General features: G+C 36.5%; 1 protein-coding gene across 1 annotated transcript; it reads left to right on the plus strand.

The window, feature by feature from the left end:
• Nucleotides 1–1,452: 1,452 nt before the first annotated feature.
• LOC132128991 (limb region 1 homolog-like protein) lies at nucleotides 1,453–16,713 on the plus strand. Its single transcript, XM_059540404.1, has 16 exons — nucleotides 1,453–1,768; nucleotides 8,116–8,200; nucleotides 9,616–9,649; nucleotides 10,101–10,240; nucleotides 11,440–11,543; nucleotides 11,626–11,749; nucleotides 11,933–12,001; nucleotides 12,160–12,224; nucleotides 12,737–12,809; nucleotides 12,986–13,069; nucleotides 13,151–13,227; nucleotides 13,315–13,392; nucleotides 13,617–13,781; nucleotides 14,960–15,026; nucleotides 15,415–15,576; nucleotides 16,363–16,713. Exons 1-16 carry the CDS (start codon nucleotides 1,706–1,708, stop codon nucleotides 16,446–16,448), a joined length of 1,476 nt encoding a protein of 491 aa, XP_059396387.1. The 5' UTR covers nucleotides 1,453–1,705; the 3' UTR covers nucleotides 16,449–16,713.
• The last annotated feature ends 1,404 nt before the right edge of the window (nucleotides 16,714–18,117 follow it).

Here is an 18,117-nt window from a genome sequence, read left to right on the forward strand (position 1 = left end):
GCCCAGAGTTGTGAAAAGAGCAAACAGTATTGATAGCTCGGCTCTAAGAGCAATATCAAAGTATCATAATACTACCAATATATACAGCACTGTGCAAATGTCTTAGGCCACTAGTATTTTCAACAACAAAAAATGTTTTTTTTAAGTCAGTTGTTTCTATCTTTTGCTGTAGTGTGTCAGTAGTAAATATCAGCTTACATTTCCAAACATTATTTTTGCCATTAATTGTAATAATCCAGTGAGATTTTTGTTTACACAATGAGTCTGACAGCAGCCAGTGCTCTGATCTCACCATCATCCAGTCTGTCAGAGATTACATGAAGAAACAGAACAAACTGAGACAGACTCAATCCAGAAGAACTGTGGCAATGTCTCGAAGACACTTCAAGAAATCTACCTGCAAAGCTGAAAAACAATGCGCAAGTGCACCTAGGACAAAAGGTTTTTTTAACGCATAGTGTGATCACACCAAAAGTTTAATTTAGTTAATAGAAGTTAATTAATAAAATCTATTTATGGCATTAGTTTTGACGCCATCCTCACTTTACAGCATTTTTACACAAGTGCCTAAAACTTTGCACAGTACTGTAGCTTTGCAGGTCTCAGTTTGTTCTGTTTCTTCATGTTATTCCAAACAGACTGGATGATAGTGAGATCAGATCTCTGTGTGGAGCACTGGCTGCTGTCAGACTACTTTACACATCTTTACACATCTATGTATCGTCACGAGCTGTAGGGTTTTATTTGTTTTTGTTTGGTTTTTTCTCTCTCTACTGTATTTGTATTCTACTGAAGAAACAAAAGCCCCTTTCACACTGCCATTCCGGCAAATACACGGGTAAAGTGTTCCGGCAATTGTTCCCGGGTCGCTAGATTTTGCACTTTCACACTGCCAGTGATTACCCGGAATATGTGCGTGCTTTCACACACAACCCGTAAAGATCCCGTAACGACACGTGACATCAGGGTGTGACGTGTAATGTATGAGTCGAAAACGTTAGGCACGTTATACTTTCACTGAAGCAAGCGAACGATCTCGGCGTCAGCGCGGAAAGTGAGGAACTAACTGATCTCTGTTTCATTACAGTTTGCACATATTTTTTTGTCTTCCTTCAAAACAGCCGGTAAAAGAGTCGCGCGATAACGCGTGTCATCACTTCACTCGTCCCGGGTCGAACCCGCAATGTTACTAGGTCCCCGACCCGGGTTCAATGCCGGAATCAATCCCGGGACGTGTTTGCTTTCACACAAAATGCCGGGTCCGACGTGCAGTGTGAAAGGGGCTAAAGTCACCTACATTTTTGGATGCCCTGGTGGTAAGCAGATAAACATCAAATTTAAATTTTTGGGTGAACTATCCCTTTAAATCCGCCTCTTCCTCCTCCCACAGTCCAGCCCCTCCAGTAGATGGAGTCTAGATTCATTGAGGAGCATCTGCGAGCACGCTGACTCGAAGAGTTTCACAGTTTATAATTTCCCTTTTTAGCAGGTGAATAATCATTAAAACATAATCTATAAAAATAAAAGCAAAACAGGACTAGTTCGTTGAATTTGTGCTTTCAGCTAGAGCAACCGCGATGCATTTGGAGGTGGAAAGCGTCCGTTCGCTTTAACGCGAGACAAGTTTCCACGTAGGCTATCTTCTCGGATACTCAAATGTTTTACAACTTATAACAGCGAAGACGCCAAGACATGGTTTCAAAGTATGGAAACCGAAGACGTGACGGTTAGAGAGCAACTATTCCACAACCGAGTCCGAGAAACCATTGTGAGTTTCCCTTTCTTTGCTTTTCTTGTTTACAATGATTATGAATTACTGTTTGCAGTGTTACAGTTTTGAATGCGCCCTTGTGTTTTTCCTAAAGAAAACCAATAACCATTGAATGATTAGATGTTTGTGTGAACCATGATCTTGTGTGTTGATCATGAACTTTGTTCTCATAAAATCCTGATTTCACTGTGTATATGTTGTCCTTGCTTTTTTTTTTTAACAAAACATTTTGTTATAGAGTATTGTGTACACAAAGAGACCCTTTATTTGAAACGTTAAGAACGATTACATGGTGATGCACAGCTGCTCACTGTAACACTGAGACTGCTCCAGTGTCCAGAACTCATTTTTTGAGAACAAATTAGCTTTTGGGGTTCTTGTGCATGAAAATGTCTGTCACCTAATAAATTACAACTATAACTGAACTTCAGACCTAAGTACAGCGAGATGCTTGGACTTAACCTTTACTCCTTCACAATGTATCCCACTCAGCATTTAGAACAATACATTTTTTTTTTTTTTTTGAAACCACTAATTTTGTAATTCACTAGTTACAAAAACTGGCCTCCTAAAACTATATATTAAATGACAATTTGATACATCAGCTCAAAATTCTAGTCATAATCTGCTTGAAGCTGTCGTATGGATTGTCCACTTCATCATTAATTTTTCTATCAAACAAAAGCTCCACTTTTGGATATTTTAAGTCCATACACTCTTGTCTCTTATACACTGTTCTGTTCTTTTTCTGTGTGTGATGCAAAGCTGTACTCCTCCCAGAAAATGTGAAATGACCATATGGGTCACACCAGAAAATGTAAATCTAGATCTATTGTCATTCCCCGGGCCAAGCACCACAGAGCTCATGCTGTTATGGTTATTTATCCCTGTTGCAGACGCTTATCTGGGATTTATAATTTAAATCAGTGGTTTACAACAGGTGGATCTTGACCTAAAAGCATGTCGCTGGACTGTAATCACAGACTAAAGGGAAAGACAGTGCTAAATGTAAAGTTGCTAAAAAATAATGCAAACAACTATGTATTTAATTTATTTTATTTTATTTTTGTAGTTAGAGTAACAAAAGGTCAATTCAGCTTTTAGAAAGGGTGGAGAAAATGCTTCACATCATTTCTTGTTGACACTCAAAGATCCTTACAGTACAATTTACATACATTTAGACTGGCTCAGATTAATCTGTAATTCAGTAATATGACTAATACTAATAAAAGAATATTTGGCTCGATGATTCTTCACTGTGTTATGCTAAATAATTACTTATGTTGTTATTTATATCCAAGTTTTCATTGTTCATATTCATAAATTTTCCATGTTGTATAGTTCATTGTAATGCTAATTAAATGCATTCATTTTTTTTTTACTTTTGTATGAAAAACAGTTTGTCTTGTAATTTATTCCTCTGGCATTTTTAGTTTTATTTTTTTGTTTCAGGATATTTGAACTAAAATCAAATAGTTGATAGAATTATTACCACCTAAATTGAATACATTTTGTTCATATTAAAAGCTGAAATAATCCCGAGAACATACATGATGTTTTAATAGGTCCTTCATCTGATAAAGCCTTTTGTGTAAATGGATCCCTGGGTGGAACTCAGAACTATTGAAGTTCAAACCAAACACAGTGTATGACAATGTCACAGGTTTGTACCTGGTTGACCTTCAGAAGGGACAGTCTGTTAGAGGGAGTAGCAGATTTGCTGCGGTTCCCACTCTGTAGATGTGGAGGAATGCAGTGTGTATTAAGGTGCATATCTGAACATGTTACTTGACCAACAACAAAACCTGCACGCCTGCAGGTGTTTACTAAGAAGTGATCTTCCCAAAGTTCTATCCTAATCCTATCTAGTAATGGGTTGAGTACCTCTCATCAAATCAAGTTATATTAGTATTTTTTTCATAATCTGTCCCAGGGCACCACTAGTGTTGTTTTTCTCATTGTGTCAATTCAGTGACTGTTTTGCTAAATAGGCTGTTTCACTAGAATAAATAACTTGGGGTTGGTTCCAGGTCTCATTATGCAGTGAGAATTACCCAGAGCAGATGAATGAGCCTTAAGATTCAGAACGTTTGAGCTCCGCTTGGTCAGCATGTACACTATATGACCTGGTTGCCTATACTAAAGTTACACTTGCATTATACAGTCGGTCAGTCAAAGTAACATTTACCCATATTGATGAATAGGTTTGAAAACATGCCCACCATTGCCCTAATAAGATTAGTGAAATAGAATAGATTTCTTATCTTCTGTTTATTGATAGGGACTGGTAAATATTGTCTTTGTCCACCCTTTTGGTTGTTTGAAAGGATTTAAAGGGAAACTGTGCAATGACATTTGTCGTCACAAAGTGTCATTCCACACCTGTATGACGTTTCTTTCAACAAAAATAAGCTCAAAAGAAGATACTTTCAATGAGAGTCTGTTGAGTCCAGTGTTGTTTAAGACCCTATTGACTTTCATTGTATCGATATAAAAACCCTGAGGTATTTAAAAAAATGTATTTGAAAGGTTATTAAATGAGAACTGGACATGTATTCTCATGTTATATCCAACAGTTTTGTTACGCAATCTTTTGTTTCAGTTTTGACATGCAATATTTTAGCTTGACTGTTTTAACTTGAGGGTTGAGTATATTCTGTTTTAGTCGACTGAAAACAAAGTATTCAAATGCTGAGCAGACAAATCTGTGTGAACCACCTTCAGAGGTTCAGTGATACTATCCCACGGATCAATTGTTTTCACTGCTGTTTGCAATTTGAAGACAAAATCCCAGTTTCCTGTCCCGTCCCCTCCCTCTTCCTCTTGCTGTCATTCTTCCTCTCTTTTATTGGACATAATGGTACTTCAGAAATGTTTTTGTCTTATTCAGTTCACTCAATATAACCCATACAACACACCTATAAGGTGTGTTCAATACATAATCGTCATGTCTTTTGTTTCATTTCTCTAAAGTATTGTTTCCACAATGCAGATCTTATATCTGAAATCAGGATAAAGGTTAATCATTGAATTAGAAGGTTATTGTCATGTGGACAGATGCCACTGCAGCTCTCTCAGGATGAGAAGAGTCAAGCATTGCCCTTTCTCCATGTTAAAGTATTGCCAAAAGAGATATTGAATAATAGATGCCAGCATTGTACAGGAAATGTGTACAATATGATTTTTAGAGATTGTGGCTTTGTAGGTTTATTTTAAAGTTAAATGAGACATCGACAAGAATTCAGTGTAAGCAAAAAAAATGTCAAACTCTTTTGGACATGCTTCATTAATTCATTGTTCATTAATTCATAAACATTAGGGTTGTTCATTTCGGTTCAACTGATAACCAACGCTTATTAACCGACAAGATTATTTTGTATTAGAATTTAAATAAATAAGAAAGGATAAGTGCCTGTGACCTGTTAAAAATACAAATATTTGTTTCCCGGAAATAAATTTTACATTCGCAAAAAGCAGCAAACAACAGAACATGAGTATATATATATATATATTAGGGGTGGCACGGTTCAACTTTTTCACAGTTCCTTTTTTTATGGTTTTATAGTCACGGTTTCGGTACAGTTCAGTATGTGCTAAGTTTATTAAAAAAAAAAAAAAATATATATATATATATATATATATATATATATATAAATTATATTCTATCCAACTACAAGCAACAGCACAAATAAATAAAATAAAGATCAAAAAATAAACAGTGATTTTTAGGTGATTTCCTTTTTTTTTTTTTGGTAGTTCTAGCATTAGTTTTTAGGTACAGAAGTTGAATAAAGTAATCAAATGTAAAACAGCATTGCATATTGGACTGTATAAATTAAAGATTATTCTTTATTAAAGTTACAAAATCTTTTCAATAAAGAGCAGTATGTGATTTCTTTGTTGTTGCTGCATGATATAAAGACTGTCGCTTTAAGATAATGTGCTAATCCGGCTATGTCTGCTGTAGGATACTTACAGTACAAAGATGGGCATTTTGACAATTTTTGTGTGAATTTGTCCATTTACACACAATACTTCAGAGAGAGCTTAATATGAGTACATGCACAAATCTTCTCACTGCGCGCGTGAGCTTGTGTCCATTGGTCTTAAATGTTTAAACTGCCAAAGCTTAAATTAGTTTAGTTTAAACTGTGCTGTTCAGGTCTCACCTGTGCGTGCGCATGCTATCAGCATCCGGATGATGACGGAATAAATGACTGCTCATATTCCAGCATACGGCATTCACTTTGAACAAGAGTGAATGGTTTGTGCAAGTTTTTTTTTTTTCTGCTGTTGTGTTGGGAAGCCAGAATGTGCATCCATCAACAAACATTTGCTGAACCCTGTTTGTTTTATCATATTACAGATGTATAATGTATATTTAAATATAAAACAAATAAATAGGCCTGTATGATAAATATATTTTTACTTAATAAATTAAGAAAATGAACAAAAAACTGTGCAACGAGTAGCCTAGTATGCATTCGGTTCCTATATAGCTTCTGTTGTATATAGCTATAGCTTCTTATTTTTAATTATTGTTCATTTCTAAATAAAGTTAATTGAAAGGATTGTTGTGGAGTGAGGGGAACTAAAATATCCTAGCTATGTTTACAGTGTTTATTATAATGTTTGTAAACATTTTTCCTGTCGGCCTATTTTCTAAATGAAATAATAAAACGCAACTTGTGTTTTATTTTATCTCTCTAAAAACTTTTTTTATATGCGTAGCATAAGCCTATTTCAACCATGCAGCAAACCTTTTCAAATATTTTGATAAATTCTTACAAATTTATAAATGACTTTAACCGTTTAACTGATTGTATTAATCGGTTAAAAATTCTTAATGGTCAGTTAATGGTTAACTAGTTAAAATGAACATCCCTAATAAATATAAAATTTTTCTATTCTTTTTCTATTGCATCACTACTGTATTTGTTCTGTTCTGGTCAAATATTGAGATGTTGCAGTATTACAATTGTTTTTGGCTCTTATGATTTAAGGAATTTGCTTTTTTTAAATAATTCACTAATTCACTTACTGATTCACTTTCTTTTGCCACACAAATGACTGTTTTTTTAGATATATATATATTTTTAAGATAAATATTCCGGGACACTAAATACATTTCTTCCCATTATCTTTTATCAATAATATGAAATGTATTTCTATAATATCTTTGACTGCTCCCATCCTATCCCATCACCGATCTGTGTGTTATCATTAAGAACCAAATGTCCTCGAGTTGGAGCTCTTATGTCACAGAGCTGTAAAGACGATCTGGACTGTGTACAGCTGCATGTATCTGTGATAATGGGGCTGTGTTGGAGTGTGTTTCATGACCTCTGCTCTCTTACAGTCTACTGTCTAACCTGTCTTTGATAACTTAAATTGGCATCACACCTAAGCAGCCTGTTTGAACAGCATGTCTTGTCACTGCCTGTTGATGATTGTGTTGCTCATATTAACTGTGTGACTCATACTGCAGATGCCTGTGAAAATGTATGTCATCTGATATTCTGCAAAGTGGCATTTGTACCCTATCTTTCAAGAAAGATTGTGATTATTCCTTTGTGGAACATGAAATAAAAGTTTTGAAGGATGTTCACACTGCTCTCTTACATGTAATGAAATTGAGTGGAGACCAAGTGTAGTGTTCGTAATGTTCCTAAAAGGACTCTGAAAGCTAAAAAAGGACAGTGAGGACTGTTGACAGAATTATTGGTGCCCCCCGCCTAACCTCCAAGAACTTTACACCTCCAGAGTGAGGAAAAGGGCTAGGAGCCCTGGACCCCTCACACCCAGCACACTTCCTCTTTCAACTGTTGCCTTCTGGCCAAACAAACAAGATCATCTTTTTCCCCCAGGCCATGTTCCACCTGAACAACACATAACATCCTTCAGGACTGCACAAATAAATTTGACTGTACATCAAAACTTTTCATCTCTAAATAGCATATTCACATTCACAATTCTGTCTATTGATATTTTTTTCTCTATATCTTATTACCATATTATTTATTTATTTATTGTCTATTCACTTGTTTTTTATTACTTCATATTACCTTAAATTATATGTATGTCAGCACTAGGTCTGTACTTTCTGTACTGGAAGCTCCTGACACAAAGATAAATTCCTTGTGTGTGTAAACACTTGGCAATAAAGCCATTTTGATTCTGAAAATAGATCTGTGCACTGTATTTATATTATCAGTCTTTTTTCTCCTCCTCTTCAGACTTTTAGAATGACAAGCTGCAGTGTTTAAGTCATGTTGTCTGTAAATAATGTATATTTTTGAATGTTTTCATATTGCGCTGACGTTCTTCTGTTTTTTTTGTTTTAGATTTGCGTGCTGCTTTTCATTTGCCTCTACATCTTGTCACACTTCATTCTCACTCACTTCAAGAAGAATGCCGAGTTTGTCGCTGGTAAGTGTAAAGTGTAACCCCGGAACCGCTGCTGTTGTTTGGCTTCATACTGTCCAGTCCTTCAAGGCACAACTGTGATTTACTACAGCTCCTCTAAGAGCTAAATAACATTTGTTGGTCAGCACAACCTGACACGGTCATGCTCTTGCACTTTCCAAAAATGTTTTGTTTGGTATCCAGTCACACTCGGATAATGAAGTATTCTGTGTTAATTGTTAAATAATAGAAATCATCTTCAGAATAGAAGAGTCAAAGCTTCTGATAGCTGTCAACAGCTGTTATGTAACATTGAAGGAGGGCATCAGTGGGGATGAGGAATGTTCCCGACCCGTGAGATAAACATAGGCCCCCTGCCCGAACACTGCCTGAGGTTTCATAAGAGAGAACATTACCTTGTGTTTTGGTATACACCCCAGAAATAAACTCTCTGCTCTTTCCAGGTTCTGCTATACCTACTTGCTGTGGAAAATCTGAGGGATGTTTTTTTTTTTTTTTTTTTAACTCAGGCTAGTTAAGACTGTTGAAGGATTGTTAGGAACCATCAACAGAGAATGCATTCTGTTCCAAAACAGCTAGGGGTCTTGAAATATGTGAGATGTGCTCCTGTGTCATCACAACATTTAAATACCTCAATTTAGCACATGCTTACATGATCAAACAATAAAAAATAATGCAGACGGTTATAAGAATGTCATTTACACACACTTAAAAAACATTGTGTACTCAACTGCCAGCCAAACCATTACCATATTCTAATATTGGAACATAAACAGAATCCCTTTTACGAGACCGGCTGTGAAGGGCTGAAGCAGTTTCTTCAGTTGGATTCAGTTGGTGTTTTTGAAGGATATGTGCAAAGAACCTGTTTTGCCATAGGTTTTCGAGCACTCCCAGGAAATGTCACACATATCTACCCTGCAGCTTTGTCACACTGTGCCTGTTTCGCTCTTCTCACATGTGAATGTTTGAGATATATTTTTAATTCTGTCTGTCTCATGTTCTTAATCCATCCGTATTAGTAAGACCAATTCCTCTTGAAACGGATATTGCACACTGCACACTGCAATAATGCACTCTGCATGTGCAATAATGAAAAATCTAACAATGAAAGCTTCCCCAGACTTCTTACAAAATATAGCGCAACTGCGCTCACAGCAACCCAAGTTCGAATCCCGCCTCGAGGTCCTTTGTTGATCGCGCTCCCCTCTACCAACCCCAATACTTTCCCGTCATCTCTCCACTGTCCTCTCAAAATAAAAAAGGCACAAAAAGTCCATAAATAAAATAAGGGTTTAAAAGTGTTGTTTTCTTCACAGAATAGCTTCATGCTGAATCTGCCTCAATTTCAGTTCAAGGCTGAATTGTGCTGTGGGATAGTGTTGTGGTGACAAACGTATTTCCTTTTTTGCCCACAGATGACATTGAGGATGCCACTGTCAACAAAATTGTGTAAGTTCCTTTTTTCTTCTTCTTAATGTAGGCTACATGACAATTGGATTTTGGTCAGTAATAGCCAATATCTATTTAGGCAAGCAAAATCAAATTTAGTTTGGTTTCTTTCTAGTGTTTAACATCCCATTTTCACCATCCAATAAATTCCAAATGCATAAAATCAGCTTCCTCCCTACTTAAGTGGTTGAATATCTTGTTTCACTCAGAAATATGTCATGTTATGGCAGAAAAATGTTACATTTCACAGCAAAAAGGAAACTAGGCAGCTGAAGACACCATACTGGTTGCTATTTTGCTTTTTTTTTAGTTTGCCCTGAATGGGTGTAAGTGGACAGTTTGCCCTTTGGTCTCCAGCGTGGCATTTAAAAACCGCCTTCTTTCACAGTTGGCACTGTGTCAAAGTAAAATGCTTCCTGACCCTTCTTTGACTGTTTGTCTCACTCTGCAGGTTGCGGCTGTGTACATTCACACTCTCTGTGGCCGTATGTGCAGTACTGCTTTTGCCCATCTCCATCCTGTCCAATGAAGTTCTTCTCACATTCCCACACAGTTACTACATGCAGTGGCTCAATGGCTCGCTCATCCGTGGTAAATACATGAATAACTAATAAGTTTGCTTTGCACATTTGGATTATGTGACTATAATATCAATAGAGTTATCGATCTAATTGATTTACAACTTCTCAAATAGTATTTTGTTGCCCAATATGAACTGAGACGTTAATATTTTTTCCCACAAGGTCTTAAGACTTAACACAATGTCTATGGCTCTGTGTCGTGTTATCTCGGGTTTGGGCATGGCGGCAAGTCTGCCAAGAGTATAATATGTTCTGGCTGTAAATCTAAGGCTACTATTAGTATAAAATCCAGATTTTAATTTGCACTTTGATAAGCACATGGTGAAATGCCTTTTCTAGTGTTTTGCAGTGCACGTGCAACACCTGACCTCATAAGCTTCACGGATTGTTCGTGATTTCAATAGAATTAGCCATATAACCTCAGACCAACTGAGAAATAAACCGAACAAAAGCTTAATGGCACTTAAGATGAAGAGCTAGTAAAAGTTGAAGTTAGTATGGCACGTGGTTGCCCCCTAGTGGTGTGTAAGTTTGACAGATTCTTTTTATTCCACCTGTTTAACTCGTAGTTCTTGTGAATACACAATATGAAACAGAACTTTAAATATTGCTCATATATACTGGTCCAAACTTTAGGGATGGTAAAAAATATATATATATATTTTAAAGTCTCTCACAAAGGTTGTATTTATTTGATCAAAAATAACAGTAATAGTGTAATATATTTAATTATAATTTAAAATAATTATATATTTTAGTTAAAAGTAATTTATTTCTGTGATGGCAGAGCTGAATTTCAGCATCATTACTCCAGTCTTCAGTGTCACAGGGTCCTTCAGAGATTTTTCTTGTATGCTGATTTGGAGCTCAAGAAACATTTCTTGCTATTATCAATTTTGAAAACAGTTTTGTGGAAACTGTGATACATTTTTTTAGGATTCTTTGAATAAAAGCTTAAAAGAACAACATTTATTAGAAATATAATTCTTTACTTTTGAAATGTTTTACTTTGTAAAAGTCAATTTTGCTCAATTTGATGAATCCATGTATACTAAAGTATTAAAAAACAACAACTTTAGAACAGTATTAAAACCACAAATGTACATGGGTGCGTTATCGTGCAGGATGTGGGTTTTTGTTTTTTATTATGGTTAGACTACAAAATCATGTTTCATTTACTTAATCATTCTCTATATGTTTCTGTTTCAGGCTTGTGGAACCTAGTCTTCTTATTTTCAAACCTTTCATTGGTCTTCCTCATGCCGTTTGCCTATTTCTTTACTGAATCGGAAGGATTTACTGGGTCCAAAAAGGTAAAAATGTCATTAGTGTAGCGGTAAACGCAAATCCAGAGCACTTGAACTCAGTTGGTATGTGTGTTTTCTCCTCTGAAAGGGCGTTATGGCGCGGGTCTATGAGACTGCCGTGATGCTGCTGCTCCTCAGTCTGCTGGTGCTGGGCATTGTGTGGGTGGCATCAGCCCTCCTCCATCACAATACCGCACGTGAGAGTCTTTATGGTGAGGCCGTGTAACATTAGAGGCTATGCACTGCACTTGTTTAGTCTCTTTGATTGCCTTCAGTTGAATAGAGCACAATTTATAATGCCAATTAGACTCCCAGATTTCCTCTTAATTGTATAAATGCAAAAAAAGAAGGAAATAGTCTTATTAATAGTCTTCTGTTTTTCTTGTGCTTTTTAGACTTGTGGGAATATTACCTGCCCTATCTTTATTCTGGAATCTCACTTTTTGGAGTTCTACTGCTTTTGTGTAAGTGTGTTTAAATGTATGTACTATTTATATGTTGTTGGTAGGTTATAGTATTTTTTGGTATATGCAAATGGTTGCATTTGACGTCCTATAATTATATATTTGTTGCATCTCATTTCTTTTTTTCTTTCTTTTTGTTGTTGTTGTTGTTGTTATAGTGTGCACACCCTTTGGGCTTTCACGTATGTTTAGCATCACTGGGAGCTTATTGGTCAAACCTCGGGTAGGTAGACATAATACCTCTTAAATTTTGATTGTGATTTATTTGCACAGGTGGTATGAAAATTATTGTTTATGAAAGACATCACTTACGCTCACGATGGGTGCATTTATTTGATTAAAAATAAGTATAAAAACATTGATTATTAAAAAAATATTTCACACTAATGTGCAGATTTTATGTGCAAGGAACATTTCTTATCATTATCAGTTTTGAAATTAATTCAGGGTTGTACTGCTGAATATTTTTCTGTAAACCATATGTCTTTTTTCAAGATGATTTGAAAGTTAAAAAGAACAGCATTTATTTGAAATGTTATTTTTGATTAACATTATATGAAATAATGTCTTTACTTTCTTTACTGTCACTTTTAATGTATTCTTGCTGAATAAAAGTTTTAATATCTTTGAGATATCTTACTGAGCGCCAAATGTTTGAAGGATGGAGTAAATATTTGAGGAATTAGAGCTATGAAGTTTTGTCTTTTTTAAATTATTATTATACATTTTTTTAAGTTGTTGGAGAACCTAGAAGAGACCATGAACTGCACAGTGTTTGAAGAGGCCTCTCTGTCCAGGAAGTTGAAAAGTGAGTATCAGGATGTGAGAAAGACATACTGACTGATAAGGAAGTGACCCCACCTTATACAGATTTCTTTCTCTTTTCTCTCATTTTATTTTTAATGTCCAAAGAAGCTTTACTGGCAAGTCAAACAAGGATTTACATTTCAAAACCATGGTTTCCTATCACTCTTTCTCTTTCAGGTAACACCTTCTGTTGGATCAGTGCAAACCCAGAGTCCATTAACACCGAGTTTTTGAGTGTGCAGTCCAAACGCATTGCTTTAGGTACAGACATGCCTCTCAGAGTGTTGAATGCATCAGTCAGCTATCATGAATTGCTCTTCACCCTTGCTGCTTCCATTATAGAGTTGAGGAAAAGAGCATCACCATGGCAGCGCAACCTGGGATACCCAGTGGCCATGCTGCTGCTTTTAGCTTTAACTGTAAGAGTAATCCTTAAGGAATACAGAATACTTACTCTGGCTACAATTATACCGTAGTGCTAAAGCCAAATTTATGGTCTTTCTCAGGCGGTGTCTGCGCTGATGGTGTGTTTCCATGTGCTTGAACTGCTCTTCGATGAGTCTGCTATGCCTAGAGGAATGGAGGTGAGGTGCATGACAATGACCCATTTGTATTTGTCATTTCAGGATTCATAGATGGACCTGTAAATGTAATTCATGGAAAAAGATTTAGGGGCATTGTCATAATTTAACTTACACACCCTCATATAGTACTAAAACATCCAAAAGCATCATAAAAGTAGTCCATGCAGTATTGCAGTAGTAATTTATCATGATGATTTCACATTGGTTGGTTTTCTCTGCTGCAGGACCCTCACTTGGGCCGTGCATCATTCTCTATGTTCGGTTCTCTGGGAGCTGCAGTGCAGGTGGTCATCATCTTGTATCTCATGGTCTCCTCGGTCGTCGGCTTCTACAGCTCTCCACTCTTCACCGGTTTGCTGCCACGTGCACAGGACACAACCCTCACACAGGTCCAGAGATCTCTTATACTCATCATTAAACAACTGTGGGAATTACATATTACACATTCACATGTGGTGGCTCTTTATAGAAAAATTAAATTGTTACTTTGTAGGGCTGTCACTTTTAGTTCGAAAATCGATTGCACAATCGATCGGACCAACCAAAAAAAGTTTCGAAAATGAAAATAGGGAATCGATTTTAACCAAATATGTACACTATTAATTAAAATAATTAAACAATTAAAAAATATAGATCTAACAAAACTCACAAACAAGCAGAAAAAGGAAATAAAGAATTCCGAAAGTGCATTATGCCTTGCGAAAGCTAGACAGAAAATACCAGCAATTTTACGCGCCTATAAGACCCAGTGATGTCGAAAGCGAACTCTGCGTTCACACCAAACGCGAATAGAGCATCTGGCGCGAAGGATTTCAATGTTAAGTCAATGTAAAAATGTCTCGCGGCGCGGTAGATGCGAATTCACCTCATTCGCGCATCTAGTTACAGGAGATTCTGAGCTATGAAAAGGACCATTGCAAGCTGACAGCAACTGGCTTTTGTGGTGGAAAATTGGCAGTAATACCCCCACCTTGCACAGCTGTACCCGAGTGTCCCTGGGACATCAATGCAGACATATAGTGAATAAAAAATGCTCTGCTCGGGACCCCGAAAATGTTGATCGACTTGTTTTCCTGTCCAATATATTTGTAATGGCCCTAGCCTTTCATTATGCCTGCCTAGTGCCGCCTAGCCTAAGTGTTGGTTACGTTCAATAAAAAACACACATGGCCTGTTCTCAAGTCCATTTAAAGTTTCATTTTTTTTGAACAGTTGTTTGAAATGGATTGAATCATTATTTAAAATAATCTTGGAGATTTTTGAATTGCCTAAATCATAAATGCAGCCAGGTTGAAGCCTGCAGTGATGTTTTTCTTTTGTTATGGCAGCCGTCCCCTCTGCATATATATTTTTTCGAGAATGTTGCACTCCTGTTGCTGTTTGTTATTCTGCACGAAACTTCATGCCAATAAATAAGGAATATTGCTGACTTGTGCCTTTCCAGCGCTCTCTTTACGTTCGTCCGTTATTTGACGTTGAAAAAGGAATTCAATGAACACATATGTCTTAAAAATCGAAAATTATTTTTTCACAAAAGTGACAGCCCTTTACTTTGGTCTCTCCACAGATTATAGGGAACTGTGTTTCTCTTGTGATACTCAGTTCAGCCTTGCCTGTTTTCTCCCGCACATTGGGTAAGTATTTTTAAATTACTGTAAAATGTTATTTTATAGCGACATGGTTTTAAAGTCTTTTGTAGGCAAAGTTTTTTCTGCACTTATTTAAGGGAAACATCTGCTGAATTATTTAATTGTTTTATTTCAACTTTTTTAAATGTAGCTGAGAGTACTGTACCCTTAATGGTGGTTCAAAGTCATAATTAAATTAACAAAAACATTTAATAAATGGGTACTTAAGGTCCACCTGTCAAACTTTATGAATGGCAAGAGTTCCAATTGTAATGCTGTTTTGTCTGTCCACTAGAGGACACTAAATAGCAATATGTTTCCGTTATGTTATACAATTAGACAAATATTCAACTTTATAAGATTATGTTCCTATTTTCCATGTAATTTCATGAAGGAATCACAAGGTTTGATCTGCTTGGAGACTTTGGACGGTATAACTGGCTTGGCAGTTTCCACATTGTTTTCCTGTACAACATGCTTTTTGCTGGACTCACATCCGCCTGCCTCATCAACACAGTCACATGGGCCTTGCAAAGAGAACTCATCCGTGCCTTTGGTTAGTTGTTTTTTATTTTTCCATGAATAGCATGTCTCATATTGATTTATTTATTTTTACCTATATATATATATATATATATATATATATATATATGTAAAAAATATATGTATTTGTTATTTTTTGTTTTAAACAAATACATTTTTAAAAAATATATTTTTTTAATACAATGCATATAATATTTAAGACCTGTGGATATACTTTTAAAGTCATTTATTTTAGACACCACAAATGCTTCTGTGCACGTTTAACTTGGACTGAACTTAGAACATTCCTTTTGTAACACTTAACTGTAACGTTTATCTCAAGGAAAACGTGTCGGGAGAAAGATTTGTGCATGAACACATTGTGTCTTGAAGGGCAAGGGGTGTGCTATGCTGCCATTCACCAGTGTTTGTAGTTAGTCTTTGGGTGAGGTGTGCCCCGCACAGGCCATGTTTCTCTATGGGTAGGTCTCTTTCCTCAGATAGAAAAAGCACAATTCTCTCAGGAAAGTGAGGGGGGACAGAAGGGGAGAAGGGTTCCTTGGGGACCTCAGGGCGTCAAACTCCTTCTGGAAGACACACGCCCATCGCCCTCCGCCTAATAAAAACAAGACTGCTGAACGTGAACACACACACTCGCTCACATAGAACATCTTCAGATAGCATCTCTTTTTCTTTATTCTGCCAACCGACTATTGTTCTTTGATTGATTTGTTTGCACATCGCCTACCAAAATAAGCTTTTCTGGTTATTAGATCACGGTTACCCCTTTGTTGTTTACGGTCCTTTTTCCTTTCTCCAGGTCTCCACAGACTGCCTCGGACTGTGTCTCGATCAACCATCCCCCTTAAACTCCTCCTAGCCAATGGACTCTCAAAGATTCATTGAAGAGCGATCAGCTTTTTGATATATAATTGACTATTGAAGCCCTTTACCTTCTGGAGAAGGTTCTGGCTCCCAGTCGGTGGATTTCTCCTACTGGACCAGTGCTATTTTTAGTCCGTTTTAGGTGAATAGGCACCAAAGCTGTTGGATAACATTTGTCGACTGATGGGTCCTCCTAAGTGGGATTCTACAACTACAGGTTTATGCATTGTTTACTTCAGTAATATTCAATCATATTACTCCGTTTAATAAAGGGATGTCAAATCACTGGACGCCTTGAACAATCAGCATATGAAAAATGAACAATGGTTACAGAGGACTTTGACACGCATCCAGACAGGAGAGCTATTTCAGAGGATGACATCACGGCCATGACTGCGTTTCCTTTTCCTGGTGGTGGAACGAGAGTGTTGAGTCCTGTCCTGGTGGGCCCCCCCACGCTTTCCCCTTGTATATCACTATTTTTAGTGTCATTCACTGAATTCAGTTACTGTGGGTCATTACTGCACTGGCATTGGAAGACCAGTCTGACGGAGTTTGTCTGCTTCTGAACCTGAGAAAAGGGATGAAAGTGGAAAAAGTGACAGTGATCTTAGAGATGATGTTCGTTGTGAGGAAACAAATGGGGTTCTAGCTTGTAAAATACACTATTGTAGAGATTAGGTTTTAAAATGTATGTTTAAAAGATGGCTGACTGTAATTTCAGGCCAAGACAACTGTGAATGTATAACTTTTTTGGTTATATTTAATAAGTGAATTGTTTTAAAGTGCAATATTGTATTATGAAACGGTGTCACAATTATGCAAATCTAACTTAACTTCCTATCAAAAACAAAAGGTGTTTGGCTCAATTAAGAACACCTAGTTCGGGCAATATGGTTAGAGTTTGGCTAGTTTATAAGTTATGTTTTGAACTGTGTAGAGGGACAATCAACGCACATGACCATTTCCAGTTTCACGGACACTATGTTGCTGTGATTTCATAAATGTGGACTTTTTGATTTAATAATCGCTCGTTTTATATGGAGCAGTATTGTGGTGTACACATGCTGATCCAGCTGTTGTTTATTCTTTTGTATGATTCTGTTATTTATGAATTTGTTTCTATAACAGCATATTTTTTAAACGTCCTTTAAGCGGTGGTCAGTAGAGGACAGTATGCCACAAATCCATCATTACAACATCTCTCTAATTCGTTTTTTTCTCACCCATATTTTAATAACAGATTTTATTTTTCAATAGACCCCACTGATGACATTTGAGATATTTTTCAAAATTTAGTTTGTATTCATACAGGTTTGTAACAATGTGGATGAACTATCCATTTAAGTTTTTTTCTATTCTCACAAAATGCATTTTTTACTGCTCAGAAAAACTGGATTCGTGATGACAGACTGTCTGTCCTGCATTACTGGATCATATGTGGATGTTTGTTTTACTTCACTAGTAGATTGAACAAATTACTCATTTTTCAAAAAAGAAATTGCTGACCTTTTAATAGTTTGTTTGAAAAATCCAGCTGCATCCTTTAATGCAAGTTAGCAACTGTGACAAACCATTTCTCCTCATTCCCTTCGAAGGACTGAGAAAAGAACAATAAATGTGTTTACATCTGTTTTTCCAACCAATGTGTCATTTGTGAGTCATTTTGAACCCATTTTTAGTTCTGGAT

The sequence above is a fragment of the Carassius carassius genome, chromosome 46 (genome assembly GCF_963082965.1).
Source record: "Carassius carassius chromosome 46, fCarCar2.1, whole genome shotgun sequence".
Lineage (NCBI taxonomy): Eukaryota > Metazoa > Chordata > Actinopteri > Cypriniformes > Cyprinidae > Carassius > Carassius carassius.